Source organism: Gambusia affinis, linkage group LG19 (assembly GCF_019740435.1).
Source record: "Gambusia affinis linkage group LG19, SWU_Gaff_1.0, whole genome shotgun sequence".
In the NCBI taxonomy this organism is placed as follows: Eukaryota; Metazoa; Chordata; class Actinopteri; order Cyprinodontiformes; family Poeciliidae; genus Gambusia; species Gambusia affinis.
Window position 1 is genome coordinate 22,305,039 of NC_057886.1, and position 19,787 is coordinate 22,324,825.

General features: G+C 37.5%; 2 protein-coding genes across 2 annotated transcripts in view; both read right to left on the reverse strand.

Moving 5' to 3' along the window:
- The window catches only part of LOC122821689 (sodium channel protein type 4 subunit alpha B-like), a 31,216-nt gene extending 19,738 nt beyond the window's left edge, over nt 1-11,478 (reverse strand). The window contains exon 1 of the mRNA XM_044099812.1: nt 11,356-11,478. The gene's annotated coding sequence lies outside the window, so the exon portion shown is untranslated. The remainder of the gene's footprint in view (nt 1-11,355) is intronic.
- Nucleotides 11,479-13,210: 1,732 nt separating this feature from the next.
- On the reverse strand, nt 13,211-19,330 carry rnf25 (ring finger protein 25). Its single transcript, XM_044100338.1, has 10 exons — nt 19,060-19,330; nt 18,774-18,845; nt 18,296-18,392; nt 17,449-17,516; nt 17,302-17,371; nt 17,141-17,212; nt 16,373-16,519; nt 16,205-16,294; nt 15,606-15,743; nt 13,211-14,344 (listed from the first exon to the last, which is right to left on the reverse strand). Exons 1-10 carry the CDS (start codon nt 19,074-19,076, stop codon nt 13,775-13,777), a joined length of 1,341 nt encoding a protein of 446 aa, XP_043956273.1. The 5' UTR covers nt 19,077-19,330; the 3' UTR covers nt 13,211-13,774.
- Between the last annotated feature and the right edge of the window lie 457 nt (nt 19,331-19,787).

Sequence of the window (19,787 nt, forward strand, 5' to 3'; positions counted from 1 at the left end):
CACAGCTGCTCTCTGCCTGAGTGAGGACTTGGACTCAGTTTAGATGTTTTCCTGCGGTCTGAAGCAGCGATGCTCTAACAACTTCTTTTCTTAAGTGAAACCGTTTTTAAATCCTGCAACTGTGATCAATTATCTCTGAAAAAATAATCAGAAACAAGAAATCACCTCTGCAGCTTTCATGCACTTAGCAGAAACAATCTGAACGGGTTTCTGCTCATTCCTGCTGACATGAGACCCTCGTCGCTCCGAGGGAACATACTGATAACGCCATCATGCTCCCTGAGCCACTATCAGGCTGCTGTTCCAGCTCGCTGGGATGTTGTTTCACACCGATGGAGAAAAGTCTTCCTGTTTCTAATGGAGCAACACACTCATGCATGCGAGTGTGTGTAACCGTAGACGGCTGAACGCTGCTGGATGAGGTCAGAAACGTTCGGTATTTCCGCCCTTGCAGTTGGATTTTCACGCTAAAGTCAGCTGCTGAGTTTGAGCAGGAAGCCAATGATGGACCATCAAAGTCCTCCTGAAGGCAGGGGGCGCTGTTTAACAGAACACTTTTTCAAATTCTCATTAATCCCCAAAAAATTATTTTTTTTCAGTTTTAGTCTCTTTCATTGCTTTACAGTTAATAATAATAATAATAATAATAATAATAATAATAATAATAATAATAATAATAATAACACCGCACACATACATTTTGTTTTCTTTTTAAATTCTCAAAACATTGTTTGGTTGTCTATGATGGCTTATGATGGCTGTTGTAGATGGAAACAAAGGGATTAATTTCCACCCCCCAAAATTTTGACATTGATTTCAAATATTTCCTAGAATAAAATGGAAATTTTCTGAGCTCATAAAGTCAATTTGTGTTTTTACATTTTCTGAGTTTCAAAAGGAGAAATTTTTGACTTTTCAAGCAAATAAATTTGTAATTTTTTCCAGAAAATTTCTCAGGTTAATCTAAATATTTTTGATTTTTCTTGCAAATATTTGACAATTTTAGCTGAAACATTTCCTTAATTTATCAAGAAAATTTCTATGATTAATAAAAAAAAAAAAAAATTTAAAAAAAACATTTCTTGCAATTTTTTAGATTTTGCACCTCAGAAATTTTCTTGTTTTTTCTGCTAAATCTTTTTAGCAGAAATGTACTCATTTGTTTCTATTGACAACAGCCCTAAAATTTCATTATTGTTGTCAGGCTTGTTTTCTAGTATGTGATCTTTTATCTAAAAAAGAAAAGTAACTAACCCAACTATTATGGACTTTTCAACAAAAACTGAGAAACCAGAGAGAACCCATGAATGCAATATCCATGCAGAAAGGTTGGGATTCGAACCCGTGACCTTCATGCTGCAAGGCTGCAGCACCTCCCCACCATGCAGCCGTCACCGAATCAGAGTGGGAAAATAGAAATTAGCATCATGAACAGTGGGTTCTGTTTGAGTTAATAAAGAAACCAAAGAATTCCCAAAAAGCTTCTGCAAATAAGCAACAACTTAAATGCAACAAATCTTTGTTTACTGCACAATAAAGCTGCTTCAAAGCAACAGTCTGTCTATTTCCAAAAACCCAGCTGATTCAGTTGAAACATCTGGATAACAAAAGGAAAAAAGATTTGTGAAAATTCAAGTGTTCTTATCTGACCCAGCTTCAGAAGAAAAGTGGAGACAAAACAAACTAATTCAAGATGAGTTCTTCAAACTGCAAAACAGCCAAATATCTTTAACAATTCACTGGATCTTTACTTCCAAACAACACGCTGAAGGAACTGTTCAGTCCACTGCAGGACTGAAAACGTTCAGTCCGGTTCCTACAGCAGCAGCAGCCATGAAAGCTGATGAAGAATCAGACTTATCACTCTAGAAAAACCAAAACAGCTAAAAACCAAATGATCTCTGCTCCCTGTACTGGACAAACAAACACTGGAGGCTTTTAGATCTTTTTCATTGAAGTTTCTCTGTAGAGAAAACAGAAACAATCAAATTATTGATATTTTCTGAGCACTGCAAAAACACAAAATCTTACCAAGTATTTTTGGTCTAATTTCTAGTGTAAATTTCTCAGTACACTTGAAATAAGGCAAAACTAACTAACAGGTAACTTTTCAGCAACATATAGGAGCTTGTTCTAAGTTAATAATTCTTCAATATTGAGGAATGGCAGATTATTTCACTTATAATGAGACATTTTTCCTTATAATCTCCTGGTGGAACTTGTCATTTTTAGTCAAAATTAAGGAACTATTGACTATATCTTCCTGAAAAGTTACTTGTAAGTTTGTTTTGTCTTATTTCAATTGTACTAAGACATTAGCACTAGAAACTAGACCAAAAATACTTGGTGAGATTTTCTGTTTTTGCAGTGAATGCAGCTGTGCACATGAGCAAACAGTCCTAGCAATATTTTTGGGTTAATACAGTTAGCGTAATCTCAGTGTAATTAGTTTAAACATTTTGACAGCTGTTGTGTTTTTGATTTTTTTTTTTGGGATCATCTCATATCTGCACACATCGCTGGAGCTGGAACATTTTAACTTTAGTTTTTCTGTTTATTTGCTTTTTATAGCAAAGAAGTTTGGAATGAGATCACAGCTCATTAGACAAACACTCTGCAGGTAACTGTACTCCTGATCACTCAGGTATTAAAGAGAGAGACTCAGGTTTAAATGACAGTTTTTTGGAAAAGTCATCAGCTTCAATCTTAGCGGATATAATATAGCAGTAAAGTTTCATGAAGGAAATGAGTTAAAAACATATTTAGACTTATTTTGTCTGCTTTCCATCTGTTTTCTATTTCAACAGAATGTTAATAATTGTCCAGCTGATCTTGCTGGATCCCAGACTTCCTCTCTAAAATACTTTAAACGTGCATTGGACTTCAGACGTATCAGTTCTGGAGTACCACAAGGTTCTGTTCTTTCACCCTTTTCACTCTCTGTGACAGTGAACGCCTCACCAGAGACGACCGGGAAAACTTTAACGTTCCCCTGAAGCTGATATCTTAATGACATGTCTGCTTAGAGACGATTTATCAACTCTGCTCAGTTTAACGACTTTGTTTATGCCTCCACAGCAGCATGAAGAACTCATTCATTGCACCATCAGAATATTTCACAAGATGTCGAGCGTATTCATCCGTGTAATAGTCATTAATATAAAAATGGATCCCAAAGTCTCCATCTGGTTTTTGAAGACGACATTAGACCTCGCAGGCGGCGTAACACCAGCAGCAGCTTCCCGCACAGCTCCAATGCTGCTGATGCTCAGGCCTTCCTTCAGATGCCGGCAACTGGAGAACCTGGAACCAAACTCTCATCACCTCACTTTGTAAAACCGGGACGACGGAGCCGAGGTGTGAGGAAGTGGAGAGCAAGTCATTCAAACATCTACATGATGAGATGACTCTGAAATTAGCCGATGTCTGGATGTCTGGGACAGGAAGTGCTGCAGAGTGAAAGGTAAACGCTACTGGATCAGCACATCTGGAACAAAACATTGACTTGTTTTTGCTCCATAGGATTTAGTTTGTCAAGGTTTTTACACTATTTTTTTAAATGCTAGCGAAGAGCAGATTTTCCCAACAATTTAACAAATCCTCTAAATCAGAGTAAAAGTAGAACAGCAGAGGACCGGCGAACATTTCAGGTAAATATCAACAAGTATTTTTGTCTCATTTCTAGTGCAAATATCTTACTGCAATCAGGATTCCTTTATTGTTATTGTGCAAGAAAGCACACAAAAAATAACAACTCAAATAAATATATACAAAATATAAGTAAATAAATATAGCAAATACAGAAGAATGTAAATAAAATAAAAATAAAAAACGATTAGGGTTTGGATGAATTTGTCCAGGTGAAATTCAACAGAAACTCTGGGGTAGAAACTGATTCAGTTTCTTTCTGCCTCTTACGTCTTTAAAAATAAAACTAAATTACAAGTAACGTTTCAGCAAGAGATATGAGCTCATATTAAATAAATAATTCTCAAATATTGATGAAAAAGTTCTGGTTCCACTGGCAGATTATTTTACTTATATCATGGAAAATTGTCTCATTAAAAGTGAAATAATTTGCCAGAGAACTCACCTTTTAGTCAATATTAAAGAATTATTGTCTTAAAAAATCTCCTATATGTTGCTAGGAAGTTACTTGTATGTTATTTTTGTCTTATTTCAAATCTAAGAAGATTTTTGCAGTAGAAACTATTAGGCATGTTGCAATAAATCAATTAATTGCATAATAAATAAAGATGAACTCAATAATTTGCATTTGCATGATTGTTTTTTTTCATTTCTATTTGCCTTTCTACTCATAACTGGATGACTGCAGTTTTCAGCCTGGAGTTTTGGTTTCAACGAGCCCCGTTTGTGAAGGTTGATTTTGATTGCAAAGAATTTATAATTAATATTTTTGTTCATGTATTTAGCATATTTTACATTTTAGAATGTAAAGTTTATTGATCTTTGAGAATGTGTTCCTGCATTATCTGTCTTGGAAACGTTTCAGAACAATATTATCGTTTTGGAAATAAATTTTGGGACTTTTTTCAATTTTTTTTTAAATACTTTTTGACGATTAAACGCATTTTCAATGAAAAAGCAACTTTAATTCCACTGAAAACCTGAGTCTGTTGATCAGAGTCAATGATCCCGGCAGCAGTTTCACCTTCAGGTTGATCAGATCAGGATAAAACCACAGACAACTCCTTCCTCACGCCTAATGGCTGCTGGCGTCTGCTGACATCCACTAAATGACAAGCAAAGTATTCGTGCCGAACTGATCCAGCACCACATGCATCAAACAGCTGCATGGACTGCGAACAGACGCAGGCTGCAGCCGGGTTGTGTTCTCTGGAGCGCGGCGGCCCTGAATGCTGGTGTTGGATTTTGCTGCGTTCGCCTCTGATTGAGTCGTTGCGAGAGACAAACCCTGTGACAGTCCACGCCCGTTTCTCCAGTTTCCCTCGGAAATCTCTGCGGACAGAAATGAGCCACAGTGTGGAGCCGCTGCCAAACAGCGACACACACACACACACACACACACACACACACACACACACACACACACACACACACACACACACACACCCCAACGCAGACTCGCAAAAGGATCGCATTGCAATTCAGATGCCAAGAAACTTCTAACTCCTAAAGCATATGTGCTGCCGTCACACGTGTGTCGGAGTCTCCAGTTCGGTTTTGCTTCTGAAGCAAAATGCTTGAAAAATTCATAAATCTCTCAGTTTTATGGTTTGAGCCAGAAATAAACCTTCATGCCACTCAAACTCTGATCGGGTCAGGAAGAAGATAAAATCAGAAAATATTTGTCATTTTATCTGAACACACAAATCACTCTGAGGAAATTAGAAATGTGACGTTTAGTTAAAATAAAAGTTTACAAACATTATGGGGATCATCAGGAAGGAAAGTAGTGGGTTATTTGATTCTAAAGTGAGTCTAAAAGTCAATATTAATAAGACAGAAATTAAGTAACAATAACTGAGTCAGCAGCAATAAATCTAATCTATTCACAGATTTTATTTTATTAAGATCTCAAATATTATGTTTGACAGAAAATGCAACTTAAAAACTTGAAATGTGGAGAAGCAATTATAGAAACTGATGCAATCTTAGTTTAATCAATGTCTGTTTTAATCATTTATTTAGTGTTTATTCAGTCATTTCATGTCATCTTAGTTTATTTCTTGTGTTAATTCAGTCACTCATTGATTTGTTTCTGGATTTATTTTAGATTATTTACTTTCTCAAGCTGTTTGTATCTTAAAATCAGAGATTGGAAGAGGAGCCAAAAATTATACTCAAGTAAAAGCAGCACGACTTAAACATAAATTTACTCAGGTAAAGGTAAAAAGTAGCCGTCCGAGAACTTAAGTATAAAAATGTTTCAGTGCAGTGGAAATGCTGGTATTTAAGAGCTAAAGTGAAAATAATTCATATAAATAATCTAGTTACAAAACAAAAAATCTGTCAAAAATATGTTTTTTTCAAATCAGTTTCTTTCAATATGATATTTATAAACTATATATTGAAAGAATGGAGCAGCTGTACGACTGTATCGGGTCATAGACAGAAAAAACTAATACCTGCCGGAAAACTCAGAAGTTTGTGAGAAAACAGATCAGAAATATCCCGATTAATCTTAGAAATTTTCTATAATTTTTTTTTTTTTACTTTTGAAACTTAGAAAACTTTCAAAATGTGGACAATTTTCCACTTATGAAAACTTTAAATTTCCATTTTTTTTCTAGAAAATTCATAAAACTAAGAGCTTTTTGTTGGAAATTTTACTTCAATAAATTGTGAAGAAGCAATACTTCACAATAAAATCACTTAAGTAAGAGTTAAAAGTGCAGCATAGCAAAAATACTCCTAAAAGTAAAATTTTCCCAAAAATTACTCAAGTAAATGTAACTAGTTACTACACTACTGTAAAAAGTATTTTTTATTTCAGGTGAGAGATGACGGTTCTGACTGTAGGTTTCTTATTCTGCTGCTTTTCCTGCTGTGGAGGAGGAGTGTTACTCCTCTCAGTAGTGACGCCTAGTGGTCGAGGAGAGAACTGCCGCTAGAATATCAAAATAAACATGAAGACATTTTCATGTGGAGGAAATATTGATCCTAAATAAACACTTCGCTGTGGCCTGTGGGTTTAAAGCCATGCAGATTTAGGTTCTTCAGAATGAGTCTCTTTTTAAAAGTTACTCGTTTTGGTTCTCTGTGTCTGAACATCACTTTCCCGTTCATAAGAAGCCCCAGTTTAAAATTTTATCTAGTAAAATCCAAAAAAATATTTTTTTCTGCAGAAATGTAACCAAATGAAAAAAATCTCTAATGGCTCCCATTTGCTGTGACGTTTCAATAAGCTTCTGCAAAATCACCAAATTTATTTCCATATTTCCCTTAATTTTTTACTAATTTCTTGTTTTGTATTTTCAGTCCTATGAATCCTTATTTTGTCATTTTGGAACATTTCTGTGTCCAAAGTTGGGTAGTAACTAGTTAAATTTCCTCAATTACATTTACTTGTGTATCTTTTGGGGAATGATGTGTTTTTTACTCATTGCATCTCTAATCTTCTCTATCTCCACTTTTACTGGAGTAAAATTTCTGGATTTTCAACCCACTGAATGAAAAACAAACATGTTTTAACCAAAAACTCCCCAGACTCAGAAACACACCTGCAGTTTCTGTTACAGTTTCACAAGTTTTTTATTGAAAGAAACTGATTTGGGAAAAGTGTTTTTGTTGCTGATATGAATTATTGTCATTATCATCTTTAAAATACCAAAACTTCCACTGAACTTTATATTTTGTCCCGTTTGATGATGTAAGTTTTAAATATGAAAAGATTGATAATTTGATCAGTTACTCTGTACTTGAAATTGAACAATTTATGTAATTTAGTCTCAGAGCATCAACATGATGGATTGTATTGCATTAGATTCATTTTGTACATTTTGTACACCCAACTCTACTCATTATAAATATTAATATTACCTTTGTTTAAAATCAGAATGTATTCAACTAAGCCTTCAATAAATTAATCGCATAATCAATTTAAACAAGCTTGATCGTTTTCTTTTGCATGATTGATTTTTTGTGCATTTTTCTTTCTGCCAAAAACTGGATGAGTAAAGGCTTCAGTCTGTTGCCATGGTCACAGCTACACTGCAAAATCACAAAATCTTACCAAGTATTTTGGTTTATATTTTAGAGCACTTAAAATGAGACAAAACTAATTTAAAAGAAACTTTTCAACAAAAATGCCCTTGTTTAAAGCCAATAATTTCTTAATATTGATTTTTTTTAAGTATTAAGTCCACTGGCAGATTAATTCACTTTTAACAAAACATTTTTCTCATAAGTGCAATAATCTGCCAAAAGAAATATAATTTACTTAAAACAAGCTGCTATATCTTACTGAAAAGTTACTTGTTTTGTCTGATTTTAAATTTACTGAAATATTTACCCTAGAAACTAGACCAAAAATATTTGGTAATATTTTCTGATTTTTTTTTTAGTGCATCTCTCCTTTTGATGGACAATTTTTCTTACAGACATTTCAGTGTCCATTTTATTTGTTTTGTTTATTTATTTTGGATATTTTAAAAGTGTTCTGGTTCCAGTGTTAAATGTTCGTTAGAAATTAAAGTTTATTGATCTTTCAGAGGAAGTGTTTTTATTCAGTTACTGTTTTATAGTTCTTGAAAATGGTCTCAAAACAACAATTTATTGTTTATCATAATAACTTCAGAGACTAATTTTGATATCAGGATAAGCGTGTATGCAACTGAGTTTAAATTATGTGGTTTAATTTAATAAATCTGCTGTTTTTCTCTTCCAAAACACCTTGACATGAGATCTGGTGTAAATTTAATTACACTGCAAAAACACAAAATCTTACCCAGTATTTTTCTTCAGTTTCTAATCCAAGTATTTTTAGTACACAAAACTAACTTCCTAGAAAGATGTAGAAGCGTGTTTTAAATAAATAATTTCTTAATATTGATGAAAATGTTCTTGTTCCATTTATTTAGTTTATTTAATTTGTAACAGACATTTTCCCCATGTTATAGATTAATTCATCTGCCAATGGAACTTGAGCTTTTTAATCAATATTAAGGAGTTATTTACTTAAAACAAGCCTCTATTTCTTACTGAAATGTTAGTTTTAAGTGGCTTTGCCTGATTTCATTTGTACTGAGATGTTTGCACTTGCAGATGGACTAAAATGACTTTGTAATATTTAATGTTTTGCAGTTTAGCGGAGCCTCAACCTGCTGACCGCTCTGTCCCGCGGGGCTCACCTGTGTGATGCATCTTCAGCAACCCGACCTGCGCGATAATTTGCCCAGATTGAAAGTTTCCCGAGAAAGAAAACGCGAGCTCATCTCCAGTTTACATACCATGCTAATGCAAAGCCTGCCGTGCTAATCTGACCGGCTAACTGCTGCTTCCTGTGGCAGATGGTTGACCTTTCAGCACCCTGTTCAGTTAGCGGTTAGCCGGGCCACAGCCTCACTGAGCTAATTTAAACCCCAACAGTTGTTGGTGGCAGCAGTTGTTAATATCTGATCTCTGATCGGTAGGTTGAACACAGACCGACCTATAAATACCATCTGCTAGTTTATGCTAACCCCAGACCGGACCGCGTTGCAAAAACCGAACCTGAAGCTCATCATCTGCATCATCATCAACAAGTGGCTCCTTAAACTATTAAAAGTCTGAGTCATATTTAGTGATGGATAATGTGGCAGAGCGTCGATCTCTGCTGCGGTCTTAGGTTTACTGTCACGGGATCGTCCTGCTGATGTTGCTTCACACGTCGGACCCAGAACCATCTGATTCGGCCGGCTGGAGCTCCGGCGGTGCTGATGGGATCCAAACTGCTGCTCTGACCAGCAAACCGAGGCGGAGCAGCAGAAAAACACCGTTTCTCTTCTCCCATCAGCTTCCAGGTCCGGTTTCTTCCCCCATAGGAGAACCTCAGGGCTCAGTTCTAGGGCACTAACTACTTATATTTGCTAACATAACTTTTTATGTACTTTTAGGAGTATTTTTACTTTTTAATTTTACCTGAGTAATTTTATTATAAAGTGTCTCTACTATTATCTGAGTAAAATATCTGGATTTTCTACCCACTGAACGAAAAACAAACACGTTTTAACCATTAATTCACCAGACACAGACACACACCTGCAGTTTTTATTAAAGTTTCAAAATTTGATTTGTACATTTTTTTGGGGAAAAATAAATAATCAACTTTTTCCCAATTTAATTATTTTTTGTTATGAATTTTTGTCATTTTTGTACTAAAAATGACCAAATTTCCACTTAACTTTATATTTTGGGCTGTGTAATATGTAATTTTTAAATATTAAATGATTTGGTCAGTTACTCAGCATTCGATGTTTTACCAAATACATTTTACTTTTACCTGAGTAATTTTATTATGCAGTATTTCAACTCTTACTTGAGTAAAATCTTTAGATTTTCTACCCACTGATTAAAAAACAAACATGTTTTAAATAAAAATTCACCAGACACAGACGCACCTGCAGTTTTTGTTAAAGTTTCATAAGTTTTTTAATGAAAGAAACTGATTTGGAAAAAAATTATTTTACCTAATTGTATTATTTTTTGTTACTTCTATAAATTCTGGTCATCTTGGTCCTAAAAATGCCAACATTTCCACTTATTTTTATATTTTGGTCCATCTGATGATGTAATTTTCAACTATTAAATGATTAATAATTTGATCAGTTTCTTGGTAAGTGAGCGGATTTCGTACCAAAGATTTTTTCACTCTTCAGTAATTTCTTGGATGTCTACTTTTTACTTTGACTTGAATAAAAATAAGATGAAGTATTTCTACTTCTACCTGAGTAAACGTCATCATCAGGCTAAGCATTGTTTGTTTTTTTATTTTAGGTTTTTGGGTTTTTTATTCTGCATTTTCAAAGTTCCTGTGAATTTTTAACATTTTTTAACTCAAAAACACGATAAAAACCCACTGCCTTCAGGCTGAGCAAGTTTTCTGGGGGAAACTTTCTTCTTTTGATGTAGTCCTGCACAATAAACCCAACACCTCTAACTTTGGTGTAAAAATGGATCCCAGCCTAAAAGTTGACTCACTTGTCAACGCTGCGGTCCAGTCCGCTTGCTTTCAGTCATGTCTAGACGCCACAGAGAGACACCGATCCAGGTTTTTATCACCTCGCGCCTGGATTACTGTACCTCTCGTTTGACTGGATTTCATCAGGTGTCCCTCTCACTGCTACAGTACAAAATGTGTCTCTTTAACTCATGCAAACCAACGAAAGCACAAAGCTGTGGTTCTTGGGCTCCTTTACTGCCTTCACCTTCAGTTTTGAATCCATTAAAGTAATTTTCTGTTGTGTAGCAGTTAGATTTGCCCCAGAACCAACTTAAGAGCAAAATAAAATCCTACTCCTTACATTTTTCTTCTTATTTTGAGAAGTTTGTAATTGAATTTATTAGGAGCGCGACTCATCCAGAACCAGTTTGAAAACAAAACCTCCAGGGATGCACTTCTATTTTCACTTTAAAAAATGCAAACATAACAATCACACTTCATGTGGAAAACAAGAAACTTGAATTCAGACAAGATGTAAATCAGAGAGAAGGTTTCCAGATGAAAGTGTCTCTTGGAGCTGTGGAGAAGCTGTTTTTAGAAACCACAATCATCGAAAACCCATCCAACAGATCAAGGTTTGACCCCACTGTGTAATCTCAGCTCTGCACGAACACACACACATGGTTCATATCACACCTCACTTCTATCTGAAACATTTGACTCAAACTTACCTTCTTCTGCGTTTCCCAAACTAAATCCGGTAAACATCCGATTCCCGGCAGGACGGTTACCTATCAGTCTGTTTTCCAGCTCGTCTTCCTCTCTCTGGGTCCGTCTGCCGTCTTCAGCTTTGCTTCTCTGACTGAAACATGAGAGGTCAGGTAGTGTGTCTTCTCAGACGCGCACACACACACACACACACACGCACACACACACACACGCACACACACACACACACACACACACACACACACACACACACACACACGCACACACACACACACACACACACAGGAAGCCACATGCTCATCAGTTCCCTGCTAATAATTTTTTTCCCTCCAGTCTGATGTGACCTGGGTTTAGTTGGTGCCATTTTTTTGCGCAGGAGGAGAACTAAAGATCAATCTCGGGGAATCTGAGCTGTGATCCACAGAAATTGGTTGCACAGGATTCATCTGCCTGTGCACCACCTGATACCGGCTCACATTCCCCTAGATCTGCTGCCGGTAACATTTGCCCCCTCCAAGCTAATGTACCTGGGTCTATATTAATGTATTATTAATATAGATTATACATTATTGTATAATTGACAGTCATTAATATAAGTATACAACAGTCGGGTACGAACAATACCTGACTATGTTCCCCCAAATCTATCATTAGGGGTTTGGTCCTCCAGCCCTGCCTTACTTTCTCCAGAATGATTATAAAGTTATAATTCTGCAGAAAGTTATTATAAAGTTATTATTTTCCCCTTTGCTTTTATTTGTTTCATTGCAAAGAGGCAAGTTTTATCATTTGCTGCAATCCTTTTATTTATATTGTTCATATATATTTTTTTCTGTACTGATGATGATAGATGTTTTAATATATTAATTTAAGTTTTTACACCTGTATAACATTTGATCATGCTAAATGCTTGGTGTCGTGACCATGATGCTATTTTGTACAGATCTGACTGGAGATCTGAAGCACAGGCTATGTGCTAATGCTAATATCTCCCTATTGTTGGGTTGAATAAATGGAAAAATCCTCTGAATCCAGATTTGGTGTTTTGTAGTTTTTCCACCATACAAAATCACTTAATGCAAGTTTGTTTTACATTTTTATACACCAGTAACAGTGACTGGTTAAGCTGGGTTTGTAGTTGATTGGCCATGAAGAACGGCGCACCAGTTGGGCCGTTCCTGCAGTTTTCACTTGGCTTCACATGTACTTGAAGTTTTGTAAGGTAATTTTCTTTTAATGCCAAAAACACGGCAGGTTGATCATGGATGACCTTACTGACTTTCCCATCAAGCTCAACAGGTTTTCTGGGGAAAACTAATAGTTAGGACAATGGCTCTGTGGGTTTTGGCTAAGAAAGTCAAACTCTCACTTTTACTTTCTCAAAGATTCAGGTTTGAGAGGTTAATGTTTTGGATTAACATTTTTACACAATAAAATGAATCCTCAAAACTACAACTTGCACAATAACTGTGTGCTAAATTATAATGCTAAAGTGTAGCGGTAGTCCATACATCTCTGTCCATATTGGTCCGTTTCTCAGTTTTTCACTAACTGGGAGAGCCATCTCAGTTCTTCCAGGATGGGTGGAGCAGGTTTGTTTCCACCCGGATCATCACTTCATCCCTGGACTTTAGTTTTGTCCCTCACAAACCGATCTCCATATCTGGAGGAAACGACCACTGGCATTACATACATTATTACTTCAGCATAAACTGATGTTTATTTCTGTTACTTTTCTGCTTCCAGTTGCTGAAAACACATTTAGGATATTAAATCAGTACATTTTAATACAGAGATGTGGGCTGAAAGAAAAGTGTTTGCTTGTATGTATATTTGACAAACGAGCCTCATCAGATATTTGACCCTCTCCTTTACAGAAAAGTTTTATTTCAGTCATTTAAGGTCATGGCATGTGTTTTCCCCCATCATGTTACAATTTTTATTTTTATTTTTTGCTTTAACATCCATTTTTCTGTTACATCCTCACCTACATAGCACATCAGTTTTTAAATTAGGTGACGCTGCTCCATCAGAAATCAGTGGCGCCCCCTGTTGGATGGCGACCAAACTAGCTGTAATCGATGGAAACTAATGTTAATCAAAAAAACCATTAGTGGACATCCATAATAAAAACTTTATATATTTTTCAAAAAAACTACTTCTAAATGGAGTAAACTGAACCAATAGAAAGAGACTACTGCACCAAACTGACACCCAGACTAGATTTAATTTATAGTTCTTTAAGCCGTTTGGCATCACATCACAAAGCAGCGACCAGCCGGACACAACTGGAGCAAAGACGAAAGTGCGTTGGAGACAGCGGGACAGGAGGCGGCGTCCTGAGTCCTTTCTGTCGCAGCGTTTTAATCTGATGATGGAGGCTCGCGTTCTGCCGTTCCTCCACCCTCCGGTCGCCCTTTGTCATACCACCTCCTCTCTTCCCCGCTCCACCACCTTCTGTTGGAGGCCCCGGCCGTAATGGCCGCGCCGCGGCCCGCCGCCTCCTCGACTTCTGGCCCGGCTGTCGCGGTGCTGCTGTGAGGGGCCGGGGGGCCCGATGTGGTGCGGGGCAGGCCGGTAGGGGCCCCTTCTTCTCCCTCGGTGACCCCTGGCTCCATCTTTTGGGCCCTCAGAGTCTAAATCAGTCAGAGGAACCTGCTTCTCTGGTTCTTCCCCCGACCCGGTCCGGCATGGCGTCTGTTGGCCGCCGTCTCCCAGGATCATCTGTGATTGGTCGGTGCAGTCTGACAGAGCGAGCCGCTCCAGGTGCTGTGCGATGGGGGGACCCTGTCCAGGACGGGGTTTGGGTCTTCCTCCTCTCCTCGGCCCTCTAGCCTGGTTCTGGTGCCTCTGGGCCTGGAAGCCTGGGAGCCGGGACAGTCCGGGAACAAACCGCTCCGATCGGACGCCGGCATCATCAGAGGAGGAGGAAACCGGGGGCGCGGGGGACGCATCGACCTCCGGGTTTACGTTTTCAGACACTGGAGGCGCCTGCAGGGAACAACACAACCAGAACCAGAGGAAACTCAGACCAGGTCCGTTAGGATTACAAACTGTCCCAGAAGTTATTGCAATAAACGATATTGTTGTTTCGAGACTGTTTTCAAGTAATGCAATATTTAATGCAAAAAACTCTCAAACATCAATAAGCTTTAAATTCTAATGGATACATTTTATATATGCAAAATAAACAACAAATAAAATTATTTAGTCTCTCAACCTCAAAAAGATTTCTGTCCTCCAGTTTTTGGTAGAAAGAGAAAAATGATAAATCATTGAGTTGCTTTTAGTTTACTGTGCAGTTAATTGATTTCTGAGCTTATTTTTTGTCAGCAGCTTCACACCTTCAGAAATCCATTTCACACGTTCTGTCTGTTCCAGCCAAACAGAAGAGCTTCACAGAACAGGAGGCGTCGCTGAAAACCAGCTGCAGGCTTCAGCCTCACAAATTAACAATTAATATAATCATCAATTCTCTGTTATCAATCTAATCTACAGCTGAAACGACTAAATCTGACAACTTATTTTTGGTCAGGACAGTTCAGATTAGCTAACCAGCAGAAAAACTGGAGAGAGTAAATTACTTTTTAAATCTTCAAATATAAATGTTTACGTTTCATCAGAACTTGTTCAGAGTTTAATCATTTCATCTTCAGAGGACAAACCTCCAGAAATTGGCAGTTTATGACTTTTCATGTTGCCTTTGTTGTGGTGGCTTCTTCTTCTGTGAGCGGCATTTCAGCCCAGGTTGATGCATGGCTTGCTTTATTTTATTTATATAATTATGGACAAACAAATGAATGGTATTACGATACCAGATGCACTGTTTCTAAGTGTAATAGCAGCTTTTCTAATCCTCAACACCTGGGAAGGAGGCGTTGAGAGGTAAAGAGAGAAATATGTTTGAACTGAAAATGAACCCAAATGTTGAAGAAATAACCTCAACTGAATCTTATAAGGCATCGTTTTTGCTTTGGCTGTTTTTTTCAAAGGGCATAGTTAGCTTAGTGTACGTAAATTTCTGAATTTGAATCATTTTGATTTTAAGAAATAGCAATTATTCTGATATGTAGCCAATAAAAATTATATTGATAAGTCTAACTGACCTGAACCAAGATGTTCTTTTTTAGCAATTATTATTCAAACAGTGAAGAATAAATCGATTATGTGTGTAAATATGTGGTCGCTGACTCGGTTTTAATGATTTAATTAGACTTGATGAATTAATCAGGTGGCTGAACGGCTTCCCAACCTCCTGGATGTGGATCAGGAATCGGTTGGATTCCTCCTCCGGGTCGATGATCCCGCCGTTGCACCTCTGCTTCTCCAGAATCTTCTGGAGCTGACCCCACTTCCTCTGAAAGTCGGAGCCGATCGCCGCCTGATCGAGCTGACAGGAAACTGCCGTTAGACTCCTGACCGCTACGGTCAGCACATCGGCACAACATGTAGAACATATACTCCAAAACATTTCCACAAAGGAAGGCATACATCTCCGAACTGAAAACTAGGATAATTTCTAAGATTGTGAAGTGAGAAATTTGCAGGAAGTTCTTTAAGACTCAAGTGGTAAATCTAGGAGATAAAATTAATTTATAACCAAAACCAGTTGGATGTTTTTTAAGCACTTAGTCTGTTTTTGGAAGCTGTTGTAACCCAAATGGAAGTGAAAAATGTGAATTTTGCACAAGAGATCAACTATAAAGTTTTTTATACAAATTTCTGACATTTCAACATCAGAAAATTTCTATGTTTTCTGGCTAAAATGTAGTTTCTTTTACCAACAGTAACCCCAATACCACACTGCAGCTCAGAGCTGCTCCTGATTAGCTTCATGCTAGCTGTGTTTACCTCAGGCAGCTCCGGTGCAGGAGACTTTAGAAGCTGGTTTCTGTCATATGTGAGAGGCTCTCTGCAGACCGGACACACCACCGTCAGCTCCTGTCGGAGGAGAGTCCAGATTTAGGAGGATTTTGCTGAAACTGTTTGAGTTTTTCCTTCCAGCTGCTGGTATCTGACCTGAACGCTGCTCCCATCTCTGGTTTTATCCTCCTCCAGCTCCTTCTCCCGCTGCCGCAGCTCCCGCTCTGAGTGGACCACGTAGCGGCCGAGGCAGTGGGAGTGGAAGTAGTGGTAGCAGCTTGTCTTGGTGAAGGTCTCTCCCTCCTGAGAACCGAAAGCAGGAATAATCTCACATCAGAACCGCAAAAAACACAAAATCTTTTTTTGGTCTAGCTTCTAGTAGAAATATCTTAGTACACTTGAAAAGTTACTTATAATGTAGTTTTGTCTGATTTCATGTGCATTGTAAATTAGACCAAAAATACCTGGTTAGATTTTGTGTTTTCGCAGTGAGAATTTCCCAAAAGTTGTCATGACAAACAACAATATTGTCATCTTGAGACCACCGTAATGGGAAAATAATGCAAGAGCATATTCTCAGAGATCAATACATTTTAAATTCTAATTAATATTTAAGACTAAAACTGGAAGATATTTTAAATATTCAAAATAAAATAAACAGAAACAACACAATGAGCACTGAAATCTCTAAACAAAATTATCCCTTGAAAAATCAGATAGTTGAGACCGAAGCTCCAGTCTGTGGCCTTTTGTCATCCAGTTTTTGGTAGAAAGAGAAAAACAATAAATCCTGAAAATGGAAATTATTGATTTTATTTTAACTGATCATGTGATTAACTGATTTATTGTGACAGGCCTCAGCAAACAAATTTAAGGCATCGGGTTGATGACCAGATCTAACCTTCAGAGACGGAAACACCTTACCTTGAAACCATAAAGGCATATGACACAGTTCCCATGAGGAATATTGCTTTCAGTCAGGATTTCTTTAGCTTTCTGTGTAGATATAAAGCAAACCAGAGGTTACAGAAATGACTAAATGTCTTCAATAATCTGATTTTTATTTAAAGCCGTTATGTTCTGACCTCGATGAGTTGATACAACACCGGAGAGCCGAGCCAAGATTCAGCCTCTGCCTGGAGACACTTCTGGACGCTGCGCAGAAACAATCCCATCATTATTAAAAACCGAGTCTCTGGGCTGCAGCGACGGCGGCGCAGGGAAGTTTTTACCTGCTGAGTTTATCGTCAGAAAGCCCGCGCGGGTTATGGATGGAGATGACCGGAGACGATGAGGGATACTGAAGAAATGGAAGAAAGAAAAGTCCTCAATCACCTTTAACCCATTCTGGACTAATGACACTAATTAGCTTCATACCTTTTATATTGTGAATGTAGTCAAATGGGGGAAAATAGACACTACAAATTATTGTTCAGACTATTAGAAGGGCTTTGATGCCATCTAGTGGTCGAAGTGTGAATTACATGTTCATGGAAGTGTGCAGTGGGGCGACCGCTGAATTTTGCTGGTTAAACTCAGTAAATATTAATCCTAAAACAGATTCTGGAATAACCCAAAATTACTTCTTTGGATGATATGTAACCAAAATTCTAAAATTTATTTTTGACAACTGAGAAAAAGCTCCTATTATAGTACAGTAACTGTATCTTGCAAATATTTATCATAAGAAACACTGCAGGATGAAAACAAATTGTTAAAAAAAAAGCATTGAATTTTTAAAATAGATTTTCATATGACAAAAAACATGCTATGAGCTCATGGAAAAGTGCAGCATTTTTCTTCATTTAGCTCCATTTAAAGCACTGCATAGGTTCTTAAAATCATTTTGACTCAAGCAATAAAATAATCATCATACTGAGTTTGAAGAGTTTGTGTCAATCTTTAAGTGCCTGGTGAATCCAATTCGCATCATACCCAAATTTACACTAAAGTGGCTGCAATTTTCACATGTTCACATGTGATTGACAGCAAAATCACATAAACTCAGATTGGAGGCAGAAAGAAAGGAGAAAAGGTGTAAATTCAGGAGTGGCTCAGCCAGGTGAGAAGTCGTCGTACCTGCAGATCGATGGTCAGAGTCAGAGTGAGTCGGACAAACTGGGAGACGGAGTCCTCTGCAGTGGATGGATACAGAACCAGACTCACCTGCCAGCCCCTGCAGCAGCACAAACAAGACACACAGGCTAAATGCTACAACTTTCAGACCATTTAATGCATTATAACAACTGGAAAAAAACAATATTATGTTTTCTGATATTTATGACCTGGAAAACAACCTCATAAACATAAACCTATATCCCTGTTCAGCTCTTTGCAAACAATACCTGACAGATAGAACCAATAAAGATTTCAAGTTATGCTGCGGATGAACTTTGACCTGACCTCCAACATGTTTCTGATATACTTACTGTTTCAGGTGATTTTATGGGTAATTAATAACATTCTAGATTATTTTTAGCCCCTTTTTTAATAACAGTTCATTCCATAAAATGCATTATTTTCTGCCCAGATCCCAGCAGAAATGTTGCTTCCTCACCCGTCCTCTCTCCTGTCCACCTGCAGCTCCTCCAGGTAGATGGACTGCAGCACCTCGATCTCAGACTGAACCCTGTGAACACAAACAAACAAACTTTCAGCTTGTTTACCGTTTTATTAACAGTAAAGCTAACCGGTTAGCTTCGCGTTAGCTGGAGGATGCAGCATTTTTCCCAGTATTCCCATGGAAAAAGCGGCCAGTTTGGAGCTGGAAAAGGTAAAACAGGGTCTACTTCTGTCATTTGTAATCTGCGAAGAAATATCAGAAATATTGACGGCAAACTCACTCGGCCTCAGCTGCCATCGTGATGTTCCTGATGCTAGATGGAGATAACCGGAAGTAGCCTCAGACTTTCAAAATTATGGCTTCAAAACAAGAGCTAACATTACGTAATGATAAGAGATGTACTGTCGTAGATGCTACGCTGAATTAGCTTAAGAGAACCTGACCGCAGTAGGCGTATCTAGTGGCGCTTTGCTGGACTCCCTCTACAACACAACACCCCTCCTTGTTGTGTGGAACTAATGCGGCAGCGCGTCCGCCATATTGCGAGTGTCAAATTCGCTTTGAGAACCAAGAACAGAAATGAACCGTGCACTGGTTCTATTAAAATAATAATAAAAAAAATCTCTATATTTGTGACATTTAGGATTAAGATTTTACATCAGACATATACACACATTAAAAGTACTCATGGGGTTGACATTTTTGTATAAGAAAATGTATTATTTTGTATTTGTCTGATTAACATTTTAATCCTTAATGTAATATTTCTGTAAATCAAAATAATTTACAGAAATAGAGGCTTAAAAACATCAGTCTCTGTGGAATTAAATGATCTGATGTGTCTTACTTAGTGTGTGTGTGTGTGTGCGTGTGCGTGTGCGTGTGTGTGTGTGTGTGTGTGTGTGTGTGTGTGTGTGTGTGTGTGTTTGTGTGTGTGTGTGGGTGTGTGAGTGAGATTATGTGTGGCCAAGAAATAAGAGCAATCTTTTTCTCAAAATGCTGAATCTC